The 18,399-nt window shown below is 47.1% G+C and overlaps 1 protein-coding gene across 18 annotated transcripts in view; it reads left to right on the top strand.

The window, feature by feature from the left end:
- The first annotated feature begins 125 nt into the window (after positions 1–125).
- Positions 126–18,399, top strand: part of GABPB2 (GA binding protein transcription factor subunit beta 2) — a 54,991-nt gene continuing 36,717 nt past the window's right edge. For 3 of the 18 annotated variants that reach the window (XM_063784903.1, XM_009430350.4, XM_009430342.4), the window contains exons 1-2: positions 256–429; positions 17,654–17,761. In XM_063784903.1, coding sequence (XP_063640973.1) covers positions 17,654–17,761 — 108 coding nt within the window. In that variant the 5' untranslated portion in view covers positions 256–429. 18 annotated transcript variants of the gene reach the window in all.

The raw sequence follows: 18,399 nt of genomic DNA, 5'->3' as shown, positions 1-18,399 counted from the left end.
AACACCAGACCCAGGATCCGTCCCCTGCTGGAACTATTCAGACGCGCAAGATACGTAACCAGCAGTCCTCCGCCCCGTTAAATAGTCCTGCCTAGCATGCCTCGGTGACGCACTTTTCCACCTCAGAAGTGCCTCAGCAGAAAGGCGATGAGCCTCGGGGGTGCATCATCTTTCTGTTAGAATGGGAGCATGAGTTTTCCCTTCACAGATTCCTCCGCCAGAAATCTTACTCGCGGCGCCTTCATTTCCGGGTCCGCCATTTTGTTGCCTCTGTTTCTCCACGAGGGGGGGTTAAAGGCCCCCAAAACATGCACACATGAAAAGGGCAAAAAGTAACCGTCCTTGACAGGGAGTCTTAACTAGAGAAGGAAACGGGACTAAACTGGCGGGCTCCGTGGAAGCGTGGCCGGCAGCGTCCCGGACGAGGAGGTGAGGAGGAAAGAAGAGATGTGTGGACTCCGGGGGGCGTCAGGGCTGGAAAGGAAAGTGCCGTGAGAAGTCACACCGCTTCCCAGCCCAGCCTCGGACTTCTGGGTGCAGACCTCGCGGCTCCCCGTCACTGAAGCGGGGGCAGCGGGGGGAGGGGGACGGGGAGGAAGGGGATGCTGTCGGGAGGAAGGGGAGGGGACTGGAAGCAGGTGAAGAAGGGGGTGGGTGTAAGACCTGGGGCTGGGGAGCTGGACCAAGGGAAGCCCAGGCCGCGGAGGTGACCACTAGGGGGCGGCGCGGAGCCGGGGCCGAGGCCTGTCGCCGAGGCTGAGTTTGGCCCCCTGCCCCAAATTGGTTCCCATCTTTCAGACAGACATTGGTGTGAGGAACTGTAGGGTTTATGATAGAGAGGGAAACGGCGACTCTGTCATTATCTGACCCTAATAATGACCTGAAAGATTACTAGTTAACTCGGTATTCTGAATGAGAGCAGTACGGGCCCCGCCTCTGCTTTTTTGCTCTTTTTTTTTTTTTTTCAAAACTGAGTCTTGCTCTGTCACCCAGGCTGGAGTGCAGTGGCGCGATTTCGGCTCACTGCAACCTCCAGCTCACTGCAACCTCCGCTTCCCGGGTTCAAGCGATTCTCCTGCCTCAGCCTCCCGAGTAGCTGGGATTACAGGCGTGCGCCACCATGCACGGCTAATTTTTGTATATTTTTAATAGAGACGGGGTTTCACCATGTTAGCCAGGCTGGTCTCGAACTCCTGACCTTAGGGGATCCGCCCGCCTTGGCCTTCCAAAGTGCTGGGATTGCAGGCGTGAGCCACGGCTCCCGGCCTCGCCTCTGCTTCTTTCACAGTTGTTTGTACAGCTGGCCGCCCAGTGGGGACTTGAGCAATACTAAAAGAACCATAGATTCTTCCATTGCAATTCTGAAAACAGGCTGTCTCCTGTTTTCACATACTTCCTTGAGCCAGAGGTCATCCCATTCCTCTCCCTTTTCCCAAAAGGGCTTTCTCTCTAGGGGGTGCCCCCCAACCCAACGTCTTTGGAAAAGGACAGTCTATGGCTTACTATCAACGATGTAACAAAATTTTGGCCATCCAAGACCATATTTTCATCTAATCACTTGGTCCACCCAATCCAGTAGAGATGTTCTTAGGCATGTATTTTCACACGTGCTTTGATGACAATAAAGAGAAAACTGCCCCATCCAGATTCTTAAATAAACAAAAGTAATTACTCTAATTATCTTGGATAATAGAGTACTTTGTTGTCAAGAGCTCAAGCACTTCATGAATTATTAAAACACACACTTATTGAAAGGTTTTGGCCGGGCGCAGTGGCTCACGCCTGTAATCCCAGCATTTTGGGAAGCTGAGGTGGGAGGATCCCTTTAGCCCTGGAGTTCTAGACCAGCCTGGGCGAAATAGGGAGACCCCTGTCGGTACAGAGAAAAAAAAATTATTTTTAATCAGCTGGGCGTGGTAGTGCCCACTGGTGGTCCCAGCTACTCGGGAAACTGAGGTGGGAGGATCGCTTGAGGTCGAGGCTGCAGTGAGCCGTGATTGCACCACTGCACTCCAGCCTGGACCACAGAGTGAGGCCCTGTCTCTTTAAAAAAGCAAACAGGCCGGGCGTGGTGGCTCTGGCCTGTAATCCCAGCACTTTGGGAGGCCGAGGTGGGTGGATCACCTGAGGTCAGGAGTTCGACACCAGCCTGGCTAACATGGTGAAACCCCATTTCTACTAAAAATACAAAAAATTAGCCGGGCGTGGTGGCACACACCTGTAATCCCAGCTACCCAGGAGGCTGAGGCAGGAGAATGGCTTGAACCCGGCAGGCAGAGGTTGCAGTGAGACAAGATCGCGCCATTGTACTCCAGCTTGGGCAACAGGAGCAAAACTCCATCACAAACAAACAAACAAACATACTTTATCCAGTCCCCTATTGATATATATTTAGGTTCTTTTCAATCTTTTTATTTCTTTTTATTTTTAGTTTTACTTTTAGAGACAGGGTCTTGCTCAGTACTTTATCCCATCCCCTATTGACATATATTTAGGTTCTTTTCCATCTTTTTTTATTTTTTTGTTTTTAGAGACAGCATCTTGCTCAGTCACCCAGGCTGGAGTGCAGTGATCATAGCTCATCGCATCCTTGAACTCCTGGGCTTAAGCTATCCTCCCGCCTTAGCCTCCTGAATAGCTAGGACCACAGGTGTGGGCCACCACACCCTGCTAATTTTTTTATTTTTGTATTTTTGTAGAGACAGAGTCCCTCTGTGTTGTCCCGGCTGGGATCAAATTCCTGGCTTCAACTGATCCTCCTGCTTTGGCTTCCCACAGCACTGGGATTTATTTTATTCATCTCCAAAATCCTAGAAGGCAAGTGAGACAGATTTTGTTTCCTCAGTTTATGTATAGGGAAAGTGGAGGTACAGCCAGCAAGGGAGAACATGTTAGTTGTCTGTAGTCAAGGAGTCAGAAGTGCCTAGACTGTTTTCTGATGTATCAGGCTTCATCTCTTGTCTGGTTGATGGGCCACCAGGCAGGTATTGACCACCTGCCAGAACCAGCATGGACAAGATACTGGGAGAATGGCATATAGTTCCCCTCAAAATGCTGTGTTTTTTGTTTGTTTTTTGTTGTTTTGTTTTGTTTTATTTTAAGTGAAAGCAAGTTGCTTGAGAAAGTAAAGGAAGGCCGGCGCGGTGGCTCATCCCCGTAATCCCAGCACTTTGGGAGGCTGAGGCGGGCAGATCACAAGGTCAGGAGTTCAAGACCAGCCTGGCCAACATGGTGAAACCCCGTCTCTAATAAAAATACAAAAATTAGCTGGGCATGGTGGCGTGCATCTGTAGTCCCAGCTACTTGGGAGGCTGAGGCAGGAGAATCACTTGTACCCAGGAGGCAGAGTTTGCAGTGAGCCAAGATCGCGCCACTGTACTCCAGCCTGGTGACAGAGCAAGTCTCTGGCTAAAAAAGAAAGTAAAGAAAAAAAGAATGGCTACTCCATGGGCAGTATTTTTATGGTTATTTCTTTTTTTTTTTTTTTTTTTTTGAGACAGAGTCTTGCTCTGTTGCCCAGGCTGGACTGCAGTGGCGCTATCTCGGCTCGCTGCAAGCTCCGCTTCCCGGTTCATGCCATTCTCCTGCCTCAGCCTCCTGAGTAGCTGGAATTACAGTCACCCGCCACGGCGCCCGGCTAATTTTTTGTATTTTTAGTAGAGATGGGGTTTCACCGTGTTAGCCAAGATGGTCTCGATCTCCTGACCTCGTGATCCTCCCGCCTCAGCCTCCCAAAGTGCTAGGATTACAGGCGTGAGCCACCGCGCCTGGCTGGTTATTTCTTGATTGTGTGCTAAACATGCCTCCGCTTTTTTTTTTTTTTTTTCCAGACGGAGGAGTGCAGTGGCGTGATCACGGCTCACTGCAAGCTCCACTTCCTGGGTTCACGCCATTATCCTGCCTCAGCCTCTCGAATAGCTGGGACTGCAGGCCTCCGCCACCATGCCCAGCTAACTTTTTTTTTTTTTTTTTGTATTTTTAGTAGAGACGGGGTTTCACCACGTTAGCCAGGATGGTCTCGATCTCCTGACCTCATGAGCCGCCCTCCGCAGCCTCCCAAAGTGCTGGGATTACAGGCATGAGCCACCGCACCCAGCAGCCTCCTCTTTTTAGACCATACAGGGTAACTTCCTGACATTGCCATGGCATTTGTAAGCTGCCATGGCATGGCACTGGTGGGAGTGTAGCAGAGAGAACAACCAGAGGTCACTCTTGTCGCCATCTTGCTTTTGGTGGGTTTTAGCCAGCTTCTTTACTATGGCCTGTTTTATCAGCAAAGTCTTTATGATCTGTATCTCGTGCTGACCTCCTATCTCATCCTGTAACTAAGAATGCCTTAACTGACTGGGCACAGTGGCTCACACCACTTTGGGAGGCCGAGGTGGGTGGATCACTTGAGGTCAGGAGTTCAAGACCAGCCTGGCCAACATGGTGAAACCCTGTCTCTACTAAAAATACAAAAATAAGCCAGGCAGTAGTGGCACACGCCTGTAATTCCAGCTACTCGGGAGGGTGAGGCAGGAGAATTGCTTGAGCATTAGAGGCAGAGGTTGTGGCGAGCCGAGATCGTGCCACCGCACTCCAGTCTGGGCGACAGAGTGAGACAGTCTCACAAAACAAGGGCCAGGCGCAGTGGCTCATGCCTGTAATCCCAGCTCTTTGGGAGGCTGAGGCGGGCAGAGGTCAGGAGATCAATACCATCCTGGCTAACACGGTGAAACTCCATCTGTACTAAAAATACAAAAAATTGGCCGGGCACGGTGGCTCATGCCTGTAATCCCAGCACTTTGGGAGGCCCAGGAGGGCAGATCACAAGGTCAGGAGATCGAGACCATCCTGGCTAACATGGTGAAACCCCATCTCTACTAAAAATACAAAAAATTAGCCGGGCATGGTGGCGGGCGCCTATAGTCCCAGCTACTCGGGAGGCCGAGGCAGGAGAATGGCGTGAACCCAAGAGGCGGAGCTTGCAGTGAACCGAGATTGTGCCACTGCACTCCAGCCTGGGCGACAGAGCGAGACTTCGTCTCAAAAAAAAAAAAAAAAAATTTAGCCGGGTGGGAGACTGGGACAGGAGAATCGCTACAACCTGGGAGGCGGAAGTTGCAGTGAGCTGAGACTGCACCACTGGACTCCAACCTGGGCAACAGAGCAAGACTTCATCTCAAACCCCCCCCCCCAAAAAAAAACCCAAAAAAACACAAAACAAAACAAAAAAAGAATGCCTTAATGGGAATGCAGCCTTATTTCACCCAACTCCTATGCAAGATGGAGTTGTTCTGGTTCAAACACCTCTGACATTTCTCCCATCCCTTTTATTAGAGAACCCTTAATCCTAGGGGTTACAAAGAAATAAAGATCCATCTTCTGTAACTTTTTCAGGGTGAATAGGGGCGATGATATTCCTGCCTGACTCTTAGGGTCTCTTGTATTCAGGGTTCAGAGAGGAGCTCAGTCAGAAAGCATCAGTATGGTGAGAGCTATTCATAACTCCAACAAAAGGTGATATCTGGAAGATTAAAAGGTGTTCAGTTTAAGAAAACATTCAGTAAGCTTATCCTGCATTCCTACACAAAGAGTACAACAGCAATATACTCCTCAACAGTAAAGCAAAATAAGCAAAACTATCCCAAGTAAACTAAATAAGAAGGTTTTCCATGAACTGGGCAACTGTTGGAACCAAGCTGATTTGGGGTTACTAGCTGATTCCAGTATGTGCCCAGAATTAGAATATTGATCCAGATTTTTACATTACCCATTCCTTTTGTTTCTTCTGAGCAGCAGCCAGAGATCACTGGTTGGTTCACAGGAATAAGCAGGGTTAGTCTAAGTTGCAGAAAAAAACTTAAAAACAACTGATGAGACTAGAATTTTTATTTTTTTTATTTTTTGAGACAGAGTCTTATTCAGTCACCTAGGCTGGAGTGCAGTGGCACAATCTTGGTTCACTGCAAGCTCTGCCTCCTGGGTTCAAGCAATTCTCCTGCATCAGCCTCCGGAGTAGCTGGGATTACAGGCATATGCCACCACGTCCGGCTAATTTTTGTATTTTTAGTAGAAACGGGCTTTCACCATGTTGGCCAGGCTGGTCTCGAACACCTGACCTCAGGTGATCCACCCGCCTCAGCCTCCCAAAGTGCTGGGATTACAGGTGTGAGCCACTGTGCCTTGCCAGTCTCCCATTTTTACTAAAGGCAAATCATGGTAAAATAGATTGGCTTTATTACACTTGGTCTGGTTTGTTTTTTTTTTTTTTGAGATGGAGTCTCGCTCTGTCGCCCAGGCTGGAGTGCAGTGGCGCAATCTTGGCTCACTGCAAGCTCCACCTCCTGGGTTCATGCCATTCTCCTGCCTCAGCCTCCCGAGTAGATGGGACTACAGGTGCCTGCCACCACACCCGGCTAATTTTTTGTATTTTTAGTAGAGACGGGGTTTCACTGTGTTAGCCAGGATGGTCTCGATCTCCTGACCTCGTGATCCGCCCTCCTGGGCCTCCCAAAGTGCTGGGATTACACTTGGTCTGATTATTTGTATAAAGTGCAGCAAGAATAATGATTTTTCACATAGGCTTTTTAAATTGGCTTTGAAAGAACTTTGTTCCGTAAAAGGAATCTCACGTAAGACTTACAAAGCCAATTAAAGCCCTTTGGGAAAACTGGCCTCATACCTTGTCTAAAGTCCCTGTACAGGGTTCCTGATCTGTGGTAAGTAAAGAATGTCACTTTCTGACTTTCTGACAGGCCCGGGAGCCCCAAATTATCCTGGGACCTCAGGAGGGGAGGAATTTATCCAACTCATAGGTTTTTTTTTTTTTTTTTTTTTTTTTTAAGATGGAGTCTCACTCTCTCACCAGGCTGGAGTGCAGTGGCGCAATCTCGGCTCACTGCAGCCTCCACCTCCCGGATTCAAGTGATTCTTCTGCCTCAGCCTCCTGAGTAGCTGGGACTACAGGCATGCAACACCACGCCCAGCTAATTTTTGTATTTTTAGTAGACACAGGGTTTCACCATGTTGGCCAGAATGGTCTTGTTCTCTTGACCTTGTAATCCGCCGCGCCTGGCCACTCATAGGTATTTGAGAGTATAAACCCATGGCTGGGCTCAGCTTTAAAAAAAAAAGAGAGGCCAGGCGCAGTGGCTCACGCCTGTAATCCCAGCACTTTGGGAAACCAAGGCAGGTGGATCACAAGGTCAGGAGTTCAAGACCAGCCTGACCAACATGGTGAAACCCTGTCTCTACTAAAAATACAAAAATTAGCCGGGCATGGTGGCACGTGCCACCTAATCCTAGCTACTCAGAAGGCTAAGACAGGAGAATCGCTTGAACCCAGGAGGCCGAGGGTGCAGTGAGCCAAGATCACACCACTGCACTCCAGCCTGGGCAACAGAGCAAGACTCCGTCTCAAAAAATAATAATTTTCTTTAGAATAATAAAAATAAAGGCCGGGCATGGTGGCTCACGCCTGTAATCCCAGCACTTTGGGAGGCTGAGGCAGGTGGATCCCCTGAAGTCAGAGTTCAAGCCTCGCCTGACCAACATGGTGAAACCGTGTCTCTACTAAAAATACAAAATTATCCAGTTGTGGTGGCACGAGCCTGTAGTCCGAGCTACTCGGGAGGCTGAGACAGGAGAATTGCTTGAACCTGAGAGGTGGAGGCTGCAGTGAGCCGAGATCACACCACTGCACTCCAGCCTGGGTGAGACAGAGTGAGACTTCAACTCGAAAAAAAAAAAAAAAGAGTAAGAATAAAAATTCATTTTACACTGGGCGCGGTGGCTCACGCCTGTAATCCCAGCACTTTGGGAGGCCAAGGCGGGCGGATCACGAGGTCAGGAGATCGAGCCCATCCTGGCTAACACGGTGAAACCCTGCTTCTACTAAAAATCCAAAAAATTAGCCAGGCGTGGTGGCGGGTGCCTGTAGTCCCAGCCACTCGGGAGGCTGAGGCAGGAGAATGGCGTGAGTCCGCAAGGCAGAGCTTGCAGTGAGCCAAGATCGCGCCACTGCACTCTAGCCTGGGCCACAGAGCAAGACTCCGTCTCAAAAAAAAAAATAGAAAAAAAAATTCATTTTACTTTTTCTTTTTTTGTTTTTGTTTGTTTGTTTGTTTGTTTGAGACAGTCTCGCTCTGTTACCCAGGCTGGAGGGCAGTGGCACAATCTTGGCTCACTGCAACCTCTGCCTCCCAGGTTCAAGTGATTCTCCTGCCTCAGCCTCCTGAGTAGCTGGGAGTACAGGCGTGCACCACCACACCTGGCTAATTTTTGTATTTTTAGTACAGGCGGGGTAGTAAAATTTTGTATTTTAGTAGGGGCGGGATTTCACCATGTTGGCCAGGCTGGTCTCCAACTCCTGCCCTCAAGTGACCCGCCTGCCTCTGCCTCCCAAAGTGCTGGGATTACAGTCGTGAGCCACTGTGCCTGGCTACATTTTACTTTTTCTTATGATGGATGCTTCAGGTTAACTCAAAAGAATAACTGAGGATAGGAGGAGAAAAGAGCCTTGAAGAACGCATTTCTATATCTTTCTTATATTAGGAGGTAAATATAGCACCCTATTTACATTCTAATCCCAAAGTTTAATTATATATATAGTAAGAAATAGGGCTTTAAAATCATGGCTTGTTGAAAGAATGGGATGACAGATTTGGGTTGGTTGTCATTTAGTAGTATTGATATGTGACAGAAAGATGATTAAAGAAGAGTGATAGGCCAGGTGCAGTGGCTCACGCCTGTAATCCCAGCACTTTGGGAGGCTGAGGCTGGCGGGTTACTTGAGGTCAGGGCTTCAAGACCAGCCTGGCCTAACCTGGTGAAACACTGCCTCTACTAAAAATGCATAAATTAGCCAGGCGTGGTAGTAGGTGCCTGTAATCCCAGCTACTCAGGAGGCGAGGCAAGAGAATCGCTTGAATCCAGGAGGCAGAGGTTGCAGTGAGCCATGATTATGCCACTGCACTCCAGCCTAGGAAACAGAGTGAGACCCTGTCTCAGTAAATAAATATATAAATACGATAAATGTAGATATGAAAGCAGACTACAGTATAAAACACTGCTCAGAAACATTTTGCCACCGGGCGCAGTGGCTCATGCCTGTATCCCAGCACTTTGGGAGGCTGAGGCAGCGAATCACCTGAGGTCAGGAGTTCAAGGGGCTGACCAACATGGTGAAACCCTGTCTGTACTAAGAATACAAAATTAGCTGGGCATGGTGACACATGCCTGTAATACCAGCTCCTCGGGAGGCTGAGGCAGGAGAATCGCTTGAACCTAGGAGGCGGAGATTGCAGTGAGCTGAGATTGCACCATTGCACTCTAGCCTGTGTAACGAGCAAAACTCTGTCACACACACACACAAAATAATAACAACAATAATAATAAAACATTGCCGGGCACAGTGGCTCATGCCTGTAATCCCAGCACTTTGGGAGGCTGAGGCCGGTGGATCGCGAGGTCAGGAGTTCGAGACCAGCCTGGCCAAGGTGGTGAAACCCCATCTCTACTAAAAATACAAAAATTAGCCAAGCGTGGTGGCACACGCCTGTATTCCTAGCTACTTGGGAGGCTGAGGTAGGAGAATCGCTTGAACTTTGGACACAGAGGTTGCGGTGAGCCGAGATCACGCCATTGCACTCCAGCCTGGGCAACAAGAGCCAAACTCCGTCTCAAAAAATAAAATTAAAAAAAAAAAACAATAATTAGCTGGGCATGGTGGTGGGCAGGCCAAGCTGGGCAAATCACCTGAGGTCAGGAGTTCAAGACCAGCCTGACAAACATGGAGAAACCCTGTCTCTACTAAAAATACAATATTAGCTGGGCATGGTGGCACATGCCTGTAATCCCAGGTACTCGGGAGGCTGAGGCAGGAGAATTGCTTCAACCCAGGAGGCAGAGGTTGCAGTGAACTGAGATCATTCGATCACTGCACTCCAGCCTGGGCAACAAAAGCAAAACTCCATCTCTAAATAAATAAATAAATAAATAAAATAAAAAGGGTTTAGGCCAGGTACAGTGGCTCACGCCTGTAATCCCATCACTTTGGGAGGCCAAGACAAGCAGATCACTTAAGGTCAGGGGTTCAAGACCAGCCTGGCCAAGATGGTGAAACCCCATCTCTACTAAAAATACAAGTATTAGCTGGGCATGGTGGCATGGCACCTCTAATCCCAGCTACTCGGGAGACTGAAACTCAAGAATCACTTGAACCCAGGAGGTGGAGGTTGGAGGTTGCAGTGAGCCGAGATTGCGCCACTGCACTCCAGCCTGGGTAATAGAGGAAGACTACGTCTCAAAAAAAAAAAAAAAAAAGAAAGGTTTTTTTTTTGAGATGGAGTCTCGCTCTGTCCCCCAGGCTGGAGTGCAGTGGCGCAATCTCGGCTCACTGCAAGTTCCGCCTCCCGTGTTCACGCCATTCTCTTGCCTCAGCCTCCCGAGTAGCTGGGACTACACGGGCCCACCACCACGCCCAGCTAATTTTTTTGTATTTTTAGTAGAGACGGGGTTTCACCATGTTAGCCAGGATGGTCTCGGTCTCCTAACTTCGTCATCCGCCCGTCTCGGCCTCCCAAAGTGCTGGGATTACAGGTGTGAGCCACCACACCCGGCCAACTTAAAACATTTTTATAAAAAATATATCTTCAGGCCTGGTGTGGTGGCTCATGCCTATAATCCCAGCACTTTGGGAGGCTGAGGCCAGCGGATCACTTGAGTTCAGGAGTTTGAGACCAGCCTGGACAACATGGTGAAACTCCGTCTCTACTAAACATAGAAAAATTAGCCAGGCATGGTGGTGCACACCTGTAATGCCAGCTACTTGGGAGGCTGAGGCACAAGAATCACTTAAACACTGGAGGCGGAGGTTGCAGTGAACCGAGATTGTGTCACTGCCCTCCAACCTGGGCAACAGAGCAGCAAGACCCTGTCTCAAAAAACCCCAAAAAAGAAACAAAGAAACAAACTGTATATATATATCTTCAGAGTTAAAAAATGGTGAGAACAAGAGCATTGTTTTATATATTTTTTCAACTCTCTTTAACTTCTGGCTTAATAGAAGACAGCTGCATTCTCATTATTATTTATTTATTTATTTTTAGATGATGTCTCGCTCTGTCACCCATGCTGGAGTGCAGTGGCGTGACCTTGGCTCACTGCAACCTCCACCTCCCGGGTTCAAGCAATTCTTCCGCCTCAGCCTCCCGAGTAGCTGGGACTGCAGACGTGCACCACCATGCCCAGCTAATTCTTTTGTATTTTTTGAAAAGACAGAGTTTCACTATGTTGGCCAGGCTGCTCTCAAACTCCTGACCTTAGGTGATCTGCCCGCCTCAGTCTCCCAAAGTGCTGGGTTTACAGGCGTGAGCCACCGCACCCAGTTGACAGCTTCATTCTTATATCCACTTCATTTTGTTACAATATGTACTTGTCGAAGGAAAGAGTATTATAATAACTTTTTCCAGTAACAGTGAGTATTCTTTGATACTGCACAAAAACTTGACAAGTGGTAATTTCTTTTTCTTTTTTTTTTTTTTTTTTGAGATGGAGTCTCACCCTTGCCCAGACTGGAGTGCAGTGGCGCGATCTCGGCTCACCACAACCTCTACCTCCCGGGTCCAAGCGATTCTTCTGCCTCAGCCTCCCAAGTAACTGGGACTACAGGCACATGCCACCATGCCCAGCTAATTTTTGTATTTTTAGTAGAGACGGGGTTTCACCATGTTGGCCAGGCTGGTCTCAAACTCCTGACCTCAGATGATCCACCCGCTTTGGCCTCCCAAAGTGCTAGGATTACATGCGTGAGCCACTGCGTCTGGCCAACGAGTGGTAATTTCTTTTTTTTTTTTTTTTTTTGAGATGGAGTCTTGCTCTGTCGCCCAGGCTGGAGTGTGGTAGCTCGATCTCGGCTCACTGCAGGCTCCGCCTCCTGGGTTCATGTGATTCTCTTGCCTCAGCCTCCTGAGTAGCTGGGACTACAGGCGCCCGCCACCATGCACAGCTAATTTTTTTTTTTTTTTTTGTATTTTTAGTAGAGATGCAGTTTCACTGTGTTAACCAGGATGGTCTCAATCTCCTGACCTCGTGATCCGCCCACCTCAGCCTCCCAAAGTGCTGGGATTATAGGCATGAGCCACTGTGCCAGGCCAACAAATGGTAATTTCTTAAAAGTTAGTTTACGAAGGCAGGAGGATTGCTTGAGGCCAGGAGTTTGAGACCAGCCTGGGCAATATAACAAAACTGCACCTCTACAAAAAACTAAAAAATTAGTCAGGCATGGTTGTGTGCACCTGTAGTCCTAGCTACTCAAGAGGCTGAGGACAGAGGATTGCTTGAGCCCAGGAGTTCAAGGCTGCAGTGAGCTATGATCATACCACTGCACTCTAGCCTGGGCAACAGAAAAAGACCCTGTCTCAAAAAAAAAAAAGAAAAGAAAAAGTTAGTTGCAATGAGGAATTTGAAAACACATCAGTGAATTTTTCTATTCTGTAACCTTAAAACCCATTGATCTTTCACTTTGAATTGTTTTACTTGTGCATGATTTCATTACATTAAACATTGGTCATTTGGAAAGTATTGGTTCACCAAATTGTATAGGTCATCTAAATATTGATGCATTTTATTATACAATATCAAAAAATCACATTCATTAATATTACCACTTATTTCATCAGGAAAGTCTTTAATGTGAGTTACCAAGTTGATGGTGGTGGTTATAGATTTTCCAAAATTCTAATTTTTGCTTGAAAGCTCAAATCGTAATTGATAATTGGCAATAAATACTGTCAATTGGCTGGGTGCAGTGGCTCACGCCTGTAATCCCAGCACTTTGGGAGGCTGAGGCAGGCAGATCACCTGAGGTCAGGAGTTTGAGAACAGCCTGGCCAACATGGCGAAAACCTGTCTCTACTAAAAGTACAGAAAAATTAGCTGGACGTGGTGGCACATGCCTGTAATCCGAGCTACTCGGAAGGCTGAGGCAGAGAATTGCTTGAACCCAGGCAGCGGAGGTTGGCAGTAAGCCGTCATCTTGCCACTGCACTCCAGCCTGGGTGACAGGGCAAGACTCCGTCTCTATAGAGAGAAAAAAAAATTATATACATATATATATATATATATATATATATATATATATATATATATGGTCAGTTGTTCTCCTTGAAGTGGCAGCTCACTTTGTTCACTTTTTATTTTATTCATTTATTTGTTATTATTATTTTTTGAGATGGAGTCTTGCTGTGTCACCCAGATTGAAGTGCCTTGGTGCAATCTTGGCTCACTGCAACCTCCACCTCCCAGATTCATGCAATTCTCTGCCTCAGCCTCCCGAGTAGCTGTCATTACAGGCACCCGCCACCACGCCCGGCTAATTTTTGTATTTTTAGTAGAGATGGGGTTTCATCATCTTGGACATGCTGGTCTTGAACTCCTGACCTCGTGATCCAGCCCCCTCAGCCTCCCAAAGTGTTGAGATTACAGGCATGAGCCACCGTGCCCATCCTTTTATTTTTATTATATATATATATAATATATATATATATTTTAATGTGGAAATGGGGCCTTACTGTGTTGCCTGGGGTAGTCTCTTACTCCTGGGCTGAAACTGTCCTCCCACTTCTGCCTGCCTAAATGCTGCAATTGCAGGCGTGAGCCACTGTGCCCAGCTGTTTTTTGTTTTTGTTTTTGTTTTTGTTTTTGAGAAGGAGTTTCACTCTTGTTGCTCAGGCTGGAGTGCAATGGCGGGATCTCGGCTCACCGCAACCTCCCTCCCGGTTCAAGTGATTCTCCTGTCTCAGCCTTCCTGAGTAGCTGGGATTACAGGCACGCGCCACCATGCCCGGCTAATTTTTTTTGTATTTTTAGTAGAGATGGGATTTCTCCATGTTGGTCAGGCTGGTCTCAAACTCCTGACGTCAGATGATCAGCCCGCCTTGACCTCCCAAAGTGCTGGGATTACAGTCATGAGCCACCGCGCCCGGCCCTAGCTGTTTTTTTTTTTTTTTTTTTTTTTGAGACGGAGTCTCACTCTGTCGCCCAGGCTGGAGTGCAGTGGCGCAATCTCAGCTCACTGCAAGCTCCGCCTCCCAGGTTCATGCCATTCTCCTGCCTCAGCCTCCCGAGTAGCTGGGATTACAGGTACCCGCCACCATGCCCAGCTAATTTTTTGTATCTTTAGTAGAGACGGGATTTCACCAGGTTAGCCAGGATGGTCTCGATCTCCTGACCTTGTGATCCGCCCGCCTCTGCCTCCCAAAGTGTTGGGATTACAGGCGTGAGCCACCGCGCCCAGCCAGCTGTTCATTTTTAAAAAACATACCTGCCATATACCTGAGCCCTTGGTCTATTCATCATTCCTTCATATAAAAGTGATGTTGCAGACTCTGTCTCTACAAAAAATTAAAAAAAAAAATTAGCTGGGCATGGTGCCACTTGCCTGTAGTCTCAGCTACTTGGAAGGCTGAGATGGAATTGCTTGAGCCTAAGTGGTCAAATCTGCAGTGAGCTGTGATCACAGCACTGCACTTCAGCCTGGGTGACAGAGCAAGAACCCGTCTCAAAAATAATAAAATAAAATGGCCAGGCGCGGTGGCTCACACCTGTAATCCCAGCACTTTGGGAGGCCGAGGCAGGCAGATCATCTGAGGTCAGGAGTTCGAGACCAGCCTGACCAGCATGGCAAAACCCCTCTCTACTAAAAATACAAAAATTAGCCGGGCATGGTGGTGGGTGCCTGTAATTCCAGATACTTGGGAGGCTGAGGCAGGAGAATCGCTTGTACCTGGGAAGCAGAGGTTGCAGTGAGCCGAAATCATGCCATTGCACTCCAGCCTGGGTGATGAGAGCAAAACTCTGTCTCAAAAATAAAATAATAAAATGATGTTCAATGATAAAAGCAGTTATTTTTTTTTTTTTTTTTTTTTTGAGACAGAGTCTCGCTCTGTCACCCAGGCTGGAGTGCGGTGGCACAATCTCGGCTCACTGCAAGCTCCGCCTCCAGGGTTCACACCATTCTCCTGCCTCAGCCTCCTGAGTAGCTGGGACTACAGGCATCTGCCACCACACCTGGCATATATATATATATATATATATATATAGTATTTTTAGTAGAGATGGAGTTTCACCGTGTTAGCCAGGATGGTCTTGATCTTCTGACCTCGTGATCCGCCCGCCTGGGCCTCCCAAAGTACTGGGATTATAGGCGTGAGCCGCTGCGCCTGGCCAAAAGCAGTTATTTTAGCTTGTAACTTAATCGTGTAGTGCTTTTTCTCAAGAAAACCATCATGTTTCAGTAAGCAGCAGAAGTATTTTATGTCGGATAGGCACAGTGGCTCATGCCTGTAATCCCAACACTTTGGGATTCTATTGCTATGGACAGATCATGCAGAATAGTGGGTACAATATAATTGTCATTTGGGCAAAAAGGTAGAGAAGAGGCTGGGTGTGGTGGCTCACGCCTGTAATCCCAACACTGGGGGGGCCAAGATGGGTCGATTGCTTGAGCCCAGGAGTTTGAGAACAGCCTGAACAATATTGTGAATCCCCATCTCTACAAAAAATACAAAAATTAGCTGGGCATGGTGGTGTGTGCTTGTAGTCCCAGCTACTCGGGAAGCTGAGATGGGAGGATCCCATGAGCCCAGGAGGTCAGGTCTGCAGTGAGCTGTGATTGTGCCCACTGCACTCCAGCCTGGGTGACAGAGTGAAACCCTGTCTCAAAAAAAAAAAAAAGTGCTTTATGTATACTCCCCATTTTGTCACACATAAATTATAAACACATATATTCAGGTGTTGAGATTTAATACAATTAATAATTTTTGCTGTGTCATCCAGGACACTCCTAAGTAGAACTGGCAATTTTCCCTTGAGATTACATGGCAGTGAAGAATACAATAACCAATAGCACAGTTTGATTCATGCTAAGGCACCAGCAGTTGTACCCACTGTTGGATTTGCACCGTTAGTGCTAATGTAAACATGGAAAAAGAAAAAAGGCAAATAATGTTTTTGTATTATAACAAAAATAGTTTTGACCTCATAGTTCCCTAAAAAGGCATCAGGGACCACCAGGGGTCCATAAACCATATTTGTTGAGCTACTGGCCTAACGAGATCAGTGTTTAATCAGTGAAAGCTTGTTCTTAATTTTTTTTTTTTTTTTGAGTCAAGATCTGGCTCTGTTGCCCAGGCTAGAGTGCAGTGGTGCAATCTCAGCTCACTGCAACCTCCACCTCCTGAGCTCAAGTTTTCCTCCCACTTTAGCCTCCTGAGTAGCTGAGACTATAGGCACGCACCACCATGCCCAGCTGATTTTTGTATTTTTTTGTATATATATTTTTTATTTTTTCGAGATAGTGTCTCGCTCTGTCGCCCAGACTGGAGTGCAGTGGTGCGATCTCAGCTCATTGCAACATCCACCTCCCAGGTTCAAGCAATTGTCCTGCCTCAGCCTCCCAAGTAGCTGGGTCTACAGGCATGTGCCACCACGCCTGGCTAATTTTTGTATTTTTAGTAGAGACAGGGTTTCACTATGTCGGCCAGGCTGGTCTCAAACTCCTGACCTCAGGTGATCTGCCTGCCTTGGCCTCCCAAAGTGCTGGGATTACAGGCGTGAGCCACCGCGCCCAGCCAATTTTTGTATTTTTTGTGAGACGGTTTCGCCATTTTGCCTAGGCTGGTCTCAAACTTGTGAGCTCAAGTAATCCTCCTACCTTGACCTCCCAAAGTGCTGGGATTACGGTCCCAAGCCACTGCACCCCTCTTTGTCTCCTTAAATTTTAAGCATGATTATATGATTACACCATAGTCAGAAGATAAAAACTAGATTAAGATGCAGTTTGGGCCGGGCGCAGTGGCTCATGCCTGTAATCCCAACACTTTGGGAGGCTGAGGTGGGTGGATCACTTGATTTCAGGAGTTCAAGACCAGCCTGGCCAACATGGTGAAACCCCATCTCTACTAAAAATACAAAATTTAGCCAGGCATGGTGGCGGGTGCCTGTAATCCCAGCTACTCAGGAGGCTTAGGCAGGAGAATTGCTTGAACCCGGGAGGCAGAGGTTGCACTGAGTCAAGATCACACCACTGCACTCCAGCCTGAGCAATACAGCGAGACTCAGTCTCAAAAAAAAAGAGAGTTACAGTTTTATTTGGAAACCTTGATGTGTCCTGTTTCATTGTGCTATCCAAAGACCTACAAACCTCCAGAGAGAGCAGTTAGTTGCTAATAAGGGCTCTCATAATTTCCATCAAGCAGTAGTTTCACAGATGGGCATCCACCTTGCTCCCTTCCTGGAGATCAAAGTACATACTTTATTATTTTATATTATGTTCCTTAAAATAATATTGTACCCTTCTTCATTTCAGGGGAATGAAATGGTGTTTTATCGATTCCTTAAACTAGAAAGGTCATAGTGTGTTGCAGATATTTCCAGAGTATTTTTCTGGGGATTGAAAGTGATAGAACTATGTATTAGGGCTTGAAACATTCCCAAATATTTTATTGTTTGTGTTAGACGAGGTAGAAAGGAAGTGACCTACCAGACAGTCAACTTGAGATGTATCTTATATACATTCAAATATAAGAAGTCTTCTAAAAAATGTATTGGCAGCTTTCCTTATTTTCGAGTTATAGCTACCTGAAAACTTTTGTTCCTATGCATAAAGATGTCTTTGGTGGACTTGGGAAAGAGGTTGCTAGAAGCAGCAAGAAAAGGCCAAGATGATGAAGTGAGAACGTTGATGGCAAATGGCGCCCCATTCACCACAGACTGGGTAAGCTTAGAGGAGAGGTCTCTTAATTATTTCCAATGTATGCTTTTACCAACATTTTTCTTAAAGGCTAACAGACTATTGGTTTTTCTTCACTCCCTTTCTACCTCATATCCCTTACAAGAGTTTTATTTTCTTTGTCTCATCTGAATATGTGGTTTTCTTTTTCTTTTAGTTTTCCAAATTGAGAGTCTCCTGTGGATATATAGGTGATAATTGTAAGGTATTATATACTTGTGATTTTCTATAATGTTTTTTAGAGTATTTTCTAAAGGTTTAACTGTCTCTGGAGTGTACTTGGGTTATAGGCTTCTGTAATTAGCTAGAAATTAAACAAAATCAATATAATAAGAATGCATTCCTAGACTAATAAATTCCTTGTTTCCTTTTCTCTAATATGCCCTGGTTAATAAGAAATTGTCTAGGCTGAGCGTGGTGGCTCACGCCTGTAATCCCAGCACTTTGGGAGTCCAAGGCGGGCGGATCACCTGAGATCAGGAGTTCGAGACCAGCCTGCTAACATGGTGAAACCCCGTTTCTACTAAAAATACAAAAAATTAGCCGGGCATGGTGGCGCACGCCTGTAATCCCAGCTACTTGAGAGGCTGAGGCAGGAGAATCGCGTGAACTCGGGAGGTGGA

Source organism: Pan troglodytes, chromosome 1, assembly GCF_028858775.2.
Source record: "Pan troglodytes isolate AG18354 chromosome 1, NHGRI_mPanTro3-v2.0_pri, whole genome shotgun sequence".
In the NCBI taxonomy this organism is placed as follows: Eukaryota; Metazoa; Chordata; class Mammalia; order Primates; family Hominidae; genus Pan; species Pan troglodytes.
Note: the sequence above shows the minus strand (reverse complement) of the source record. Positions and strands in the feature narration are given on the sequence as shown.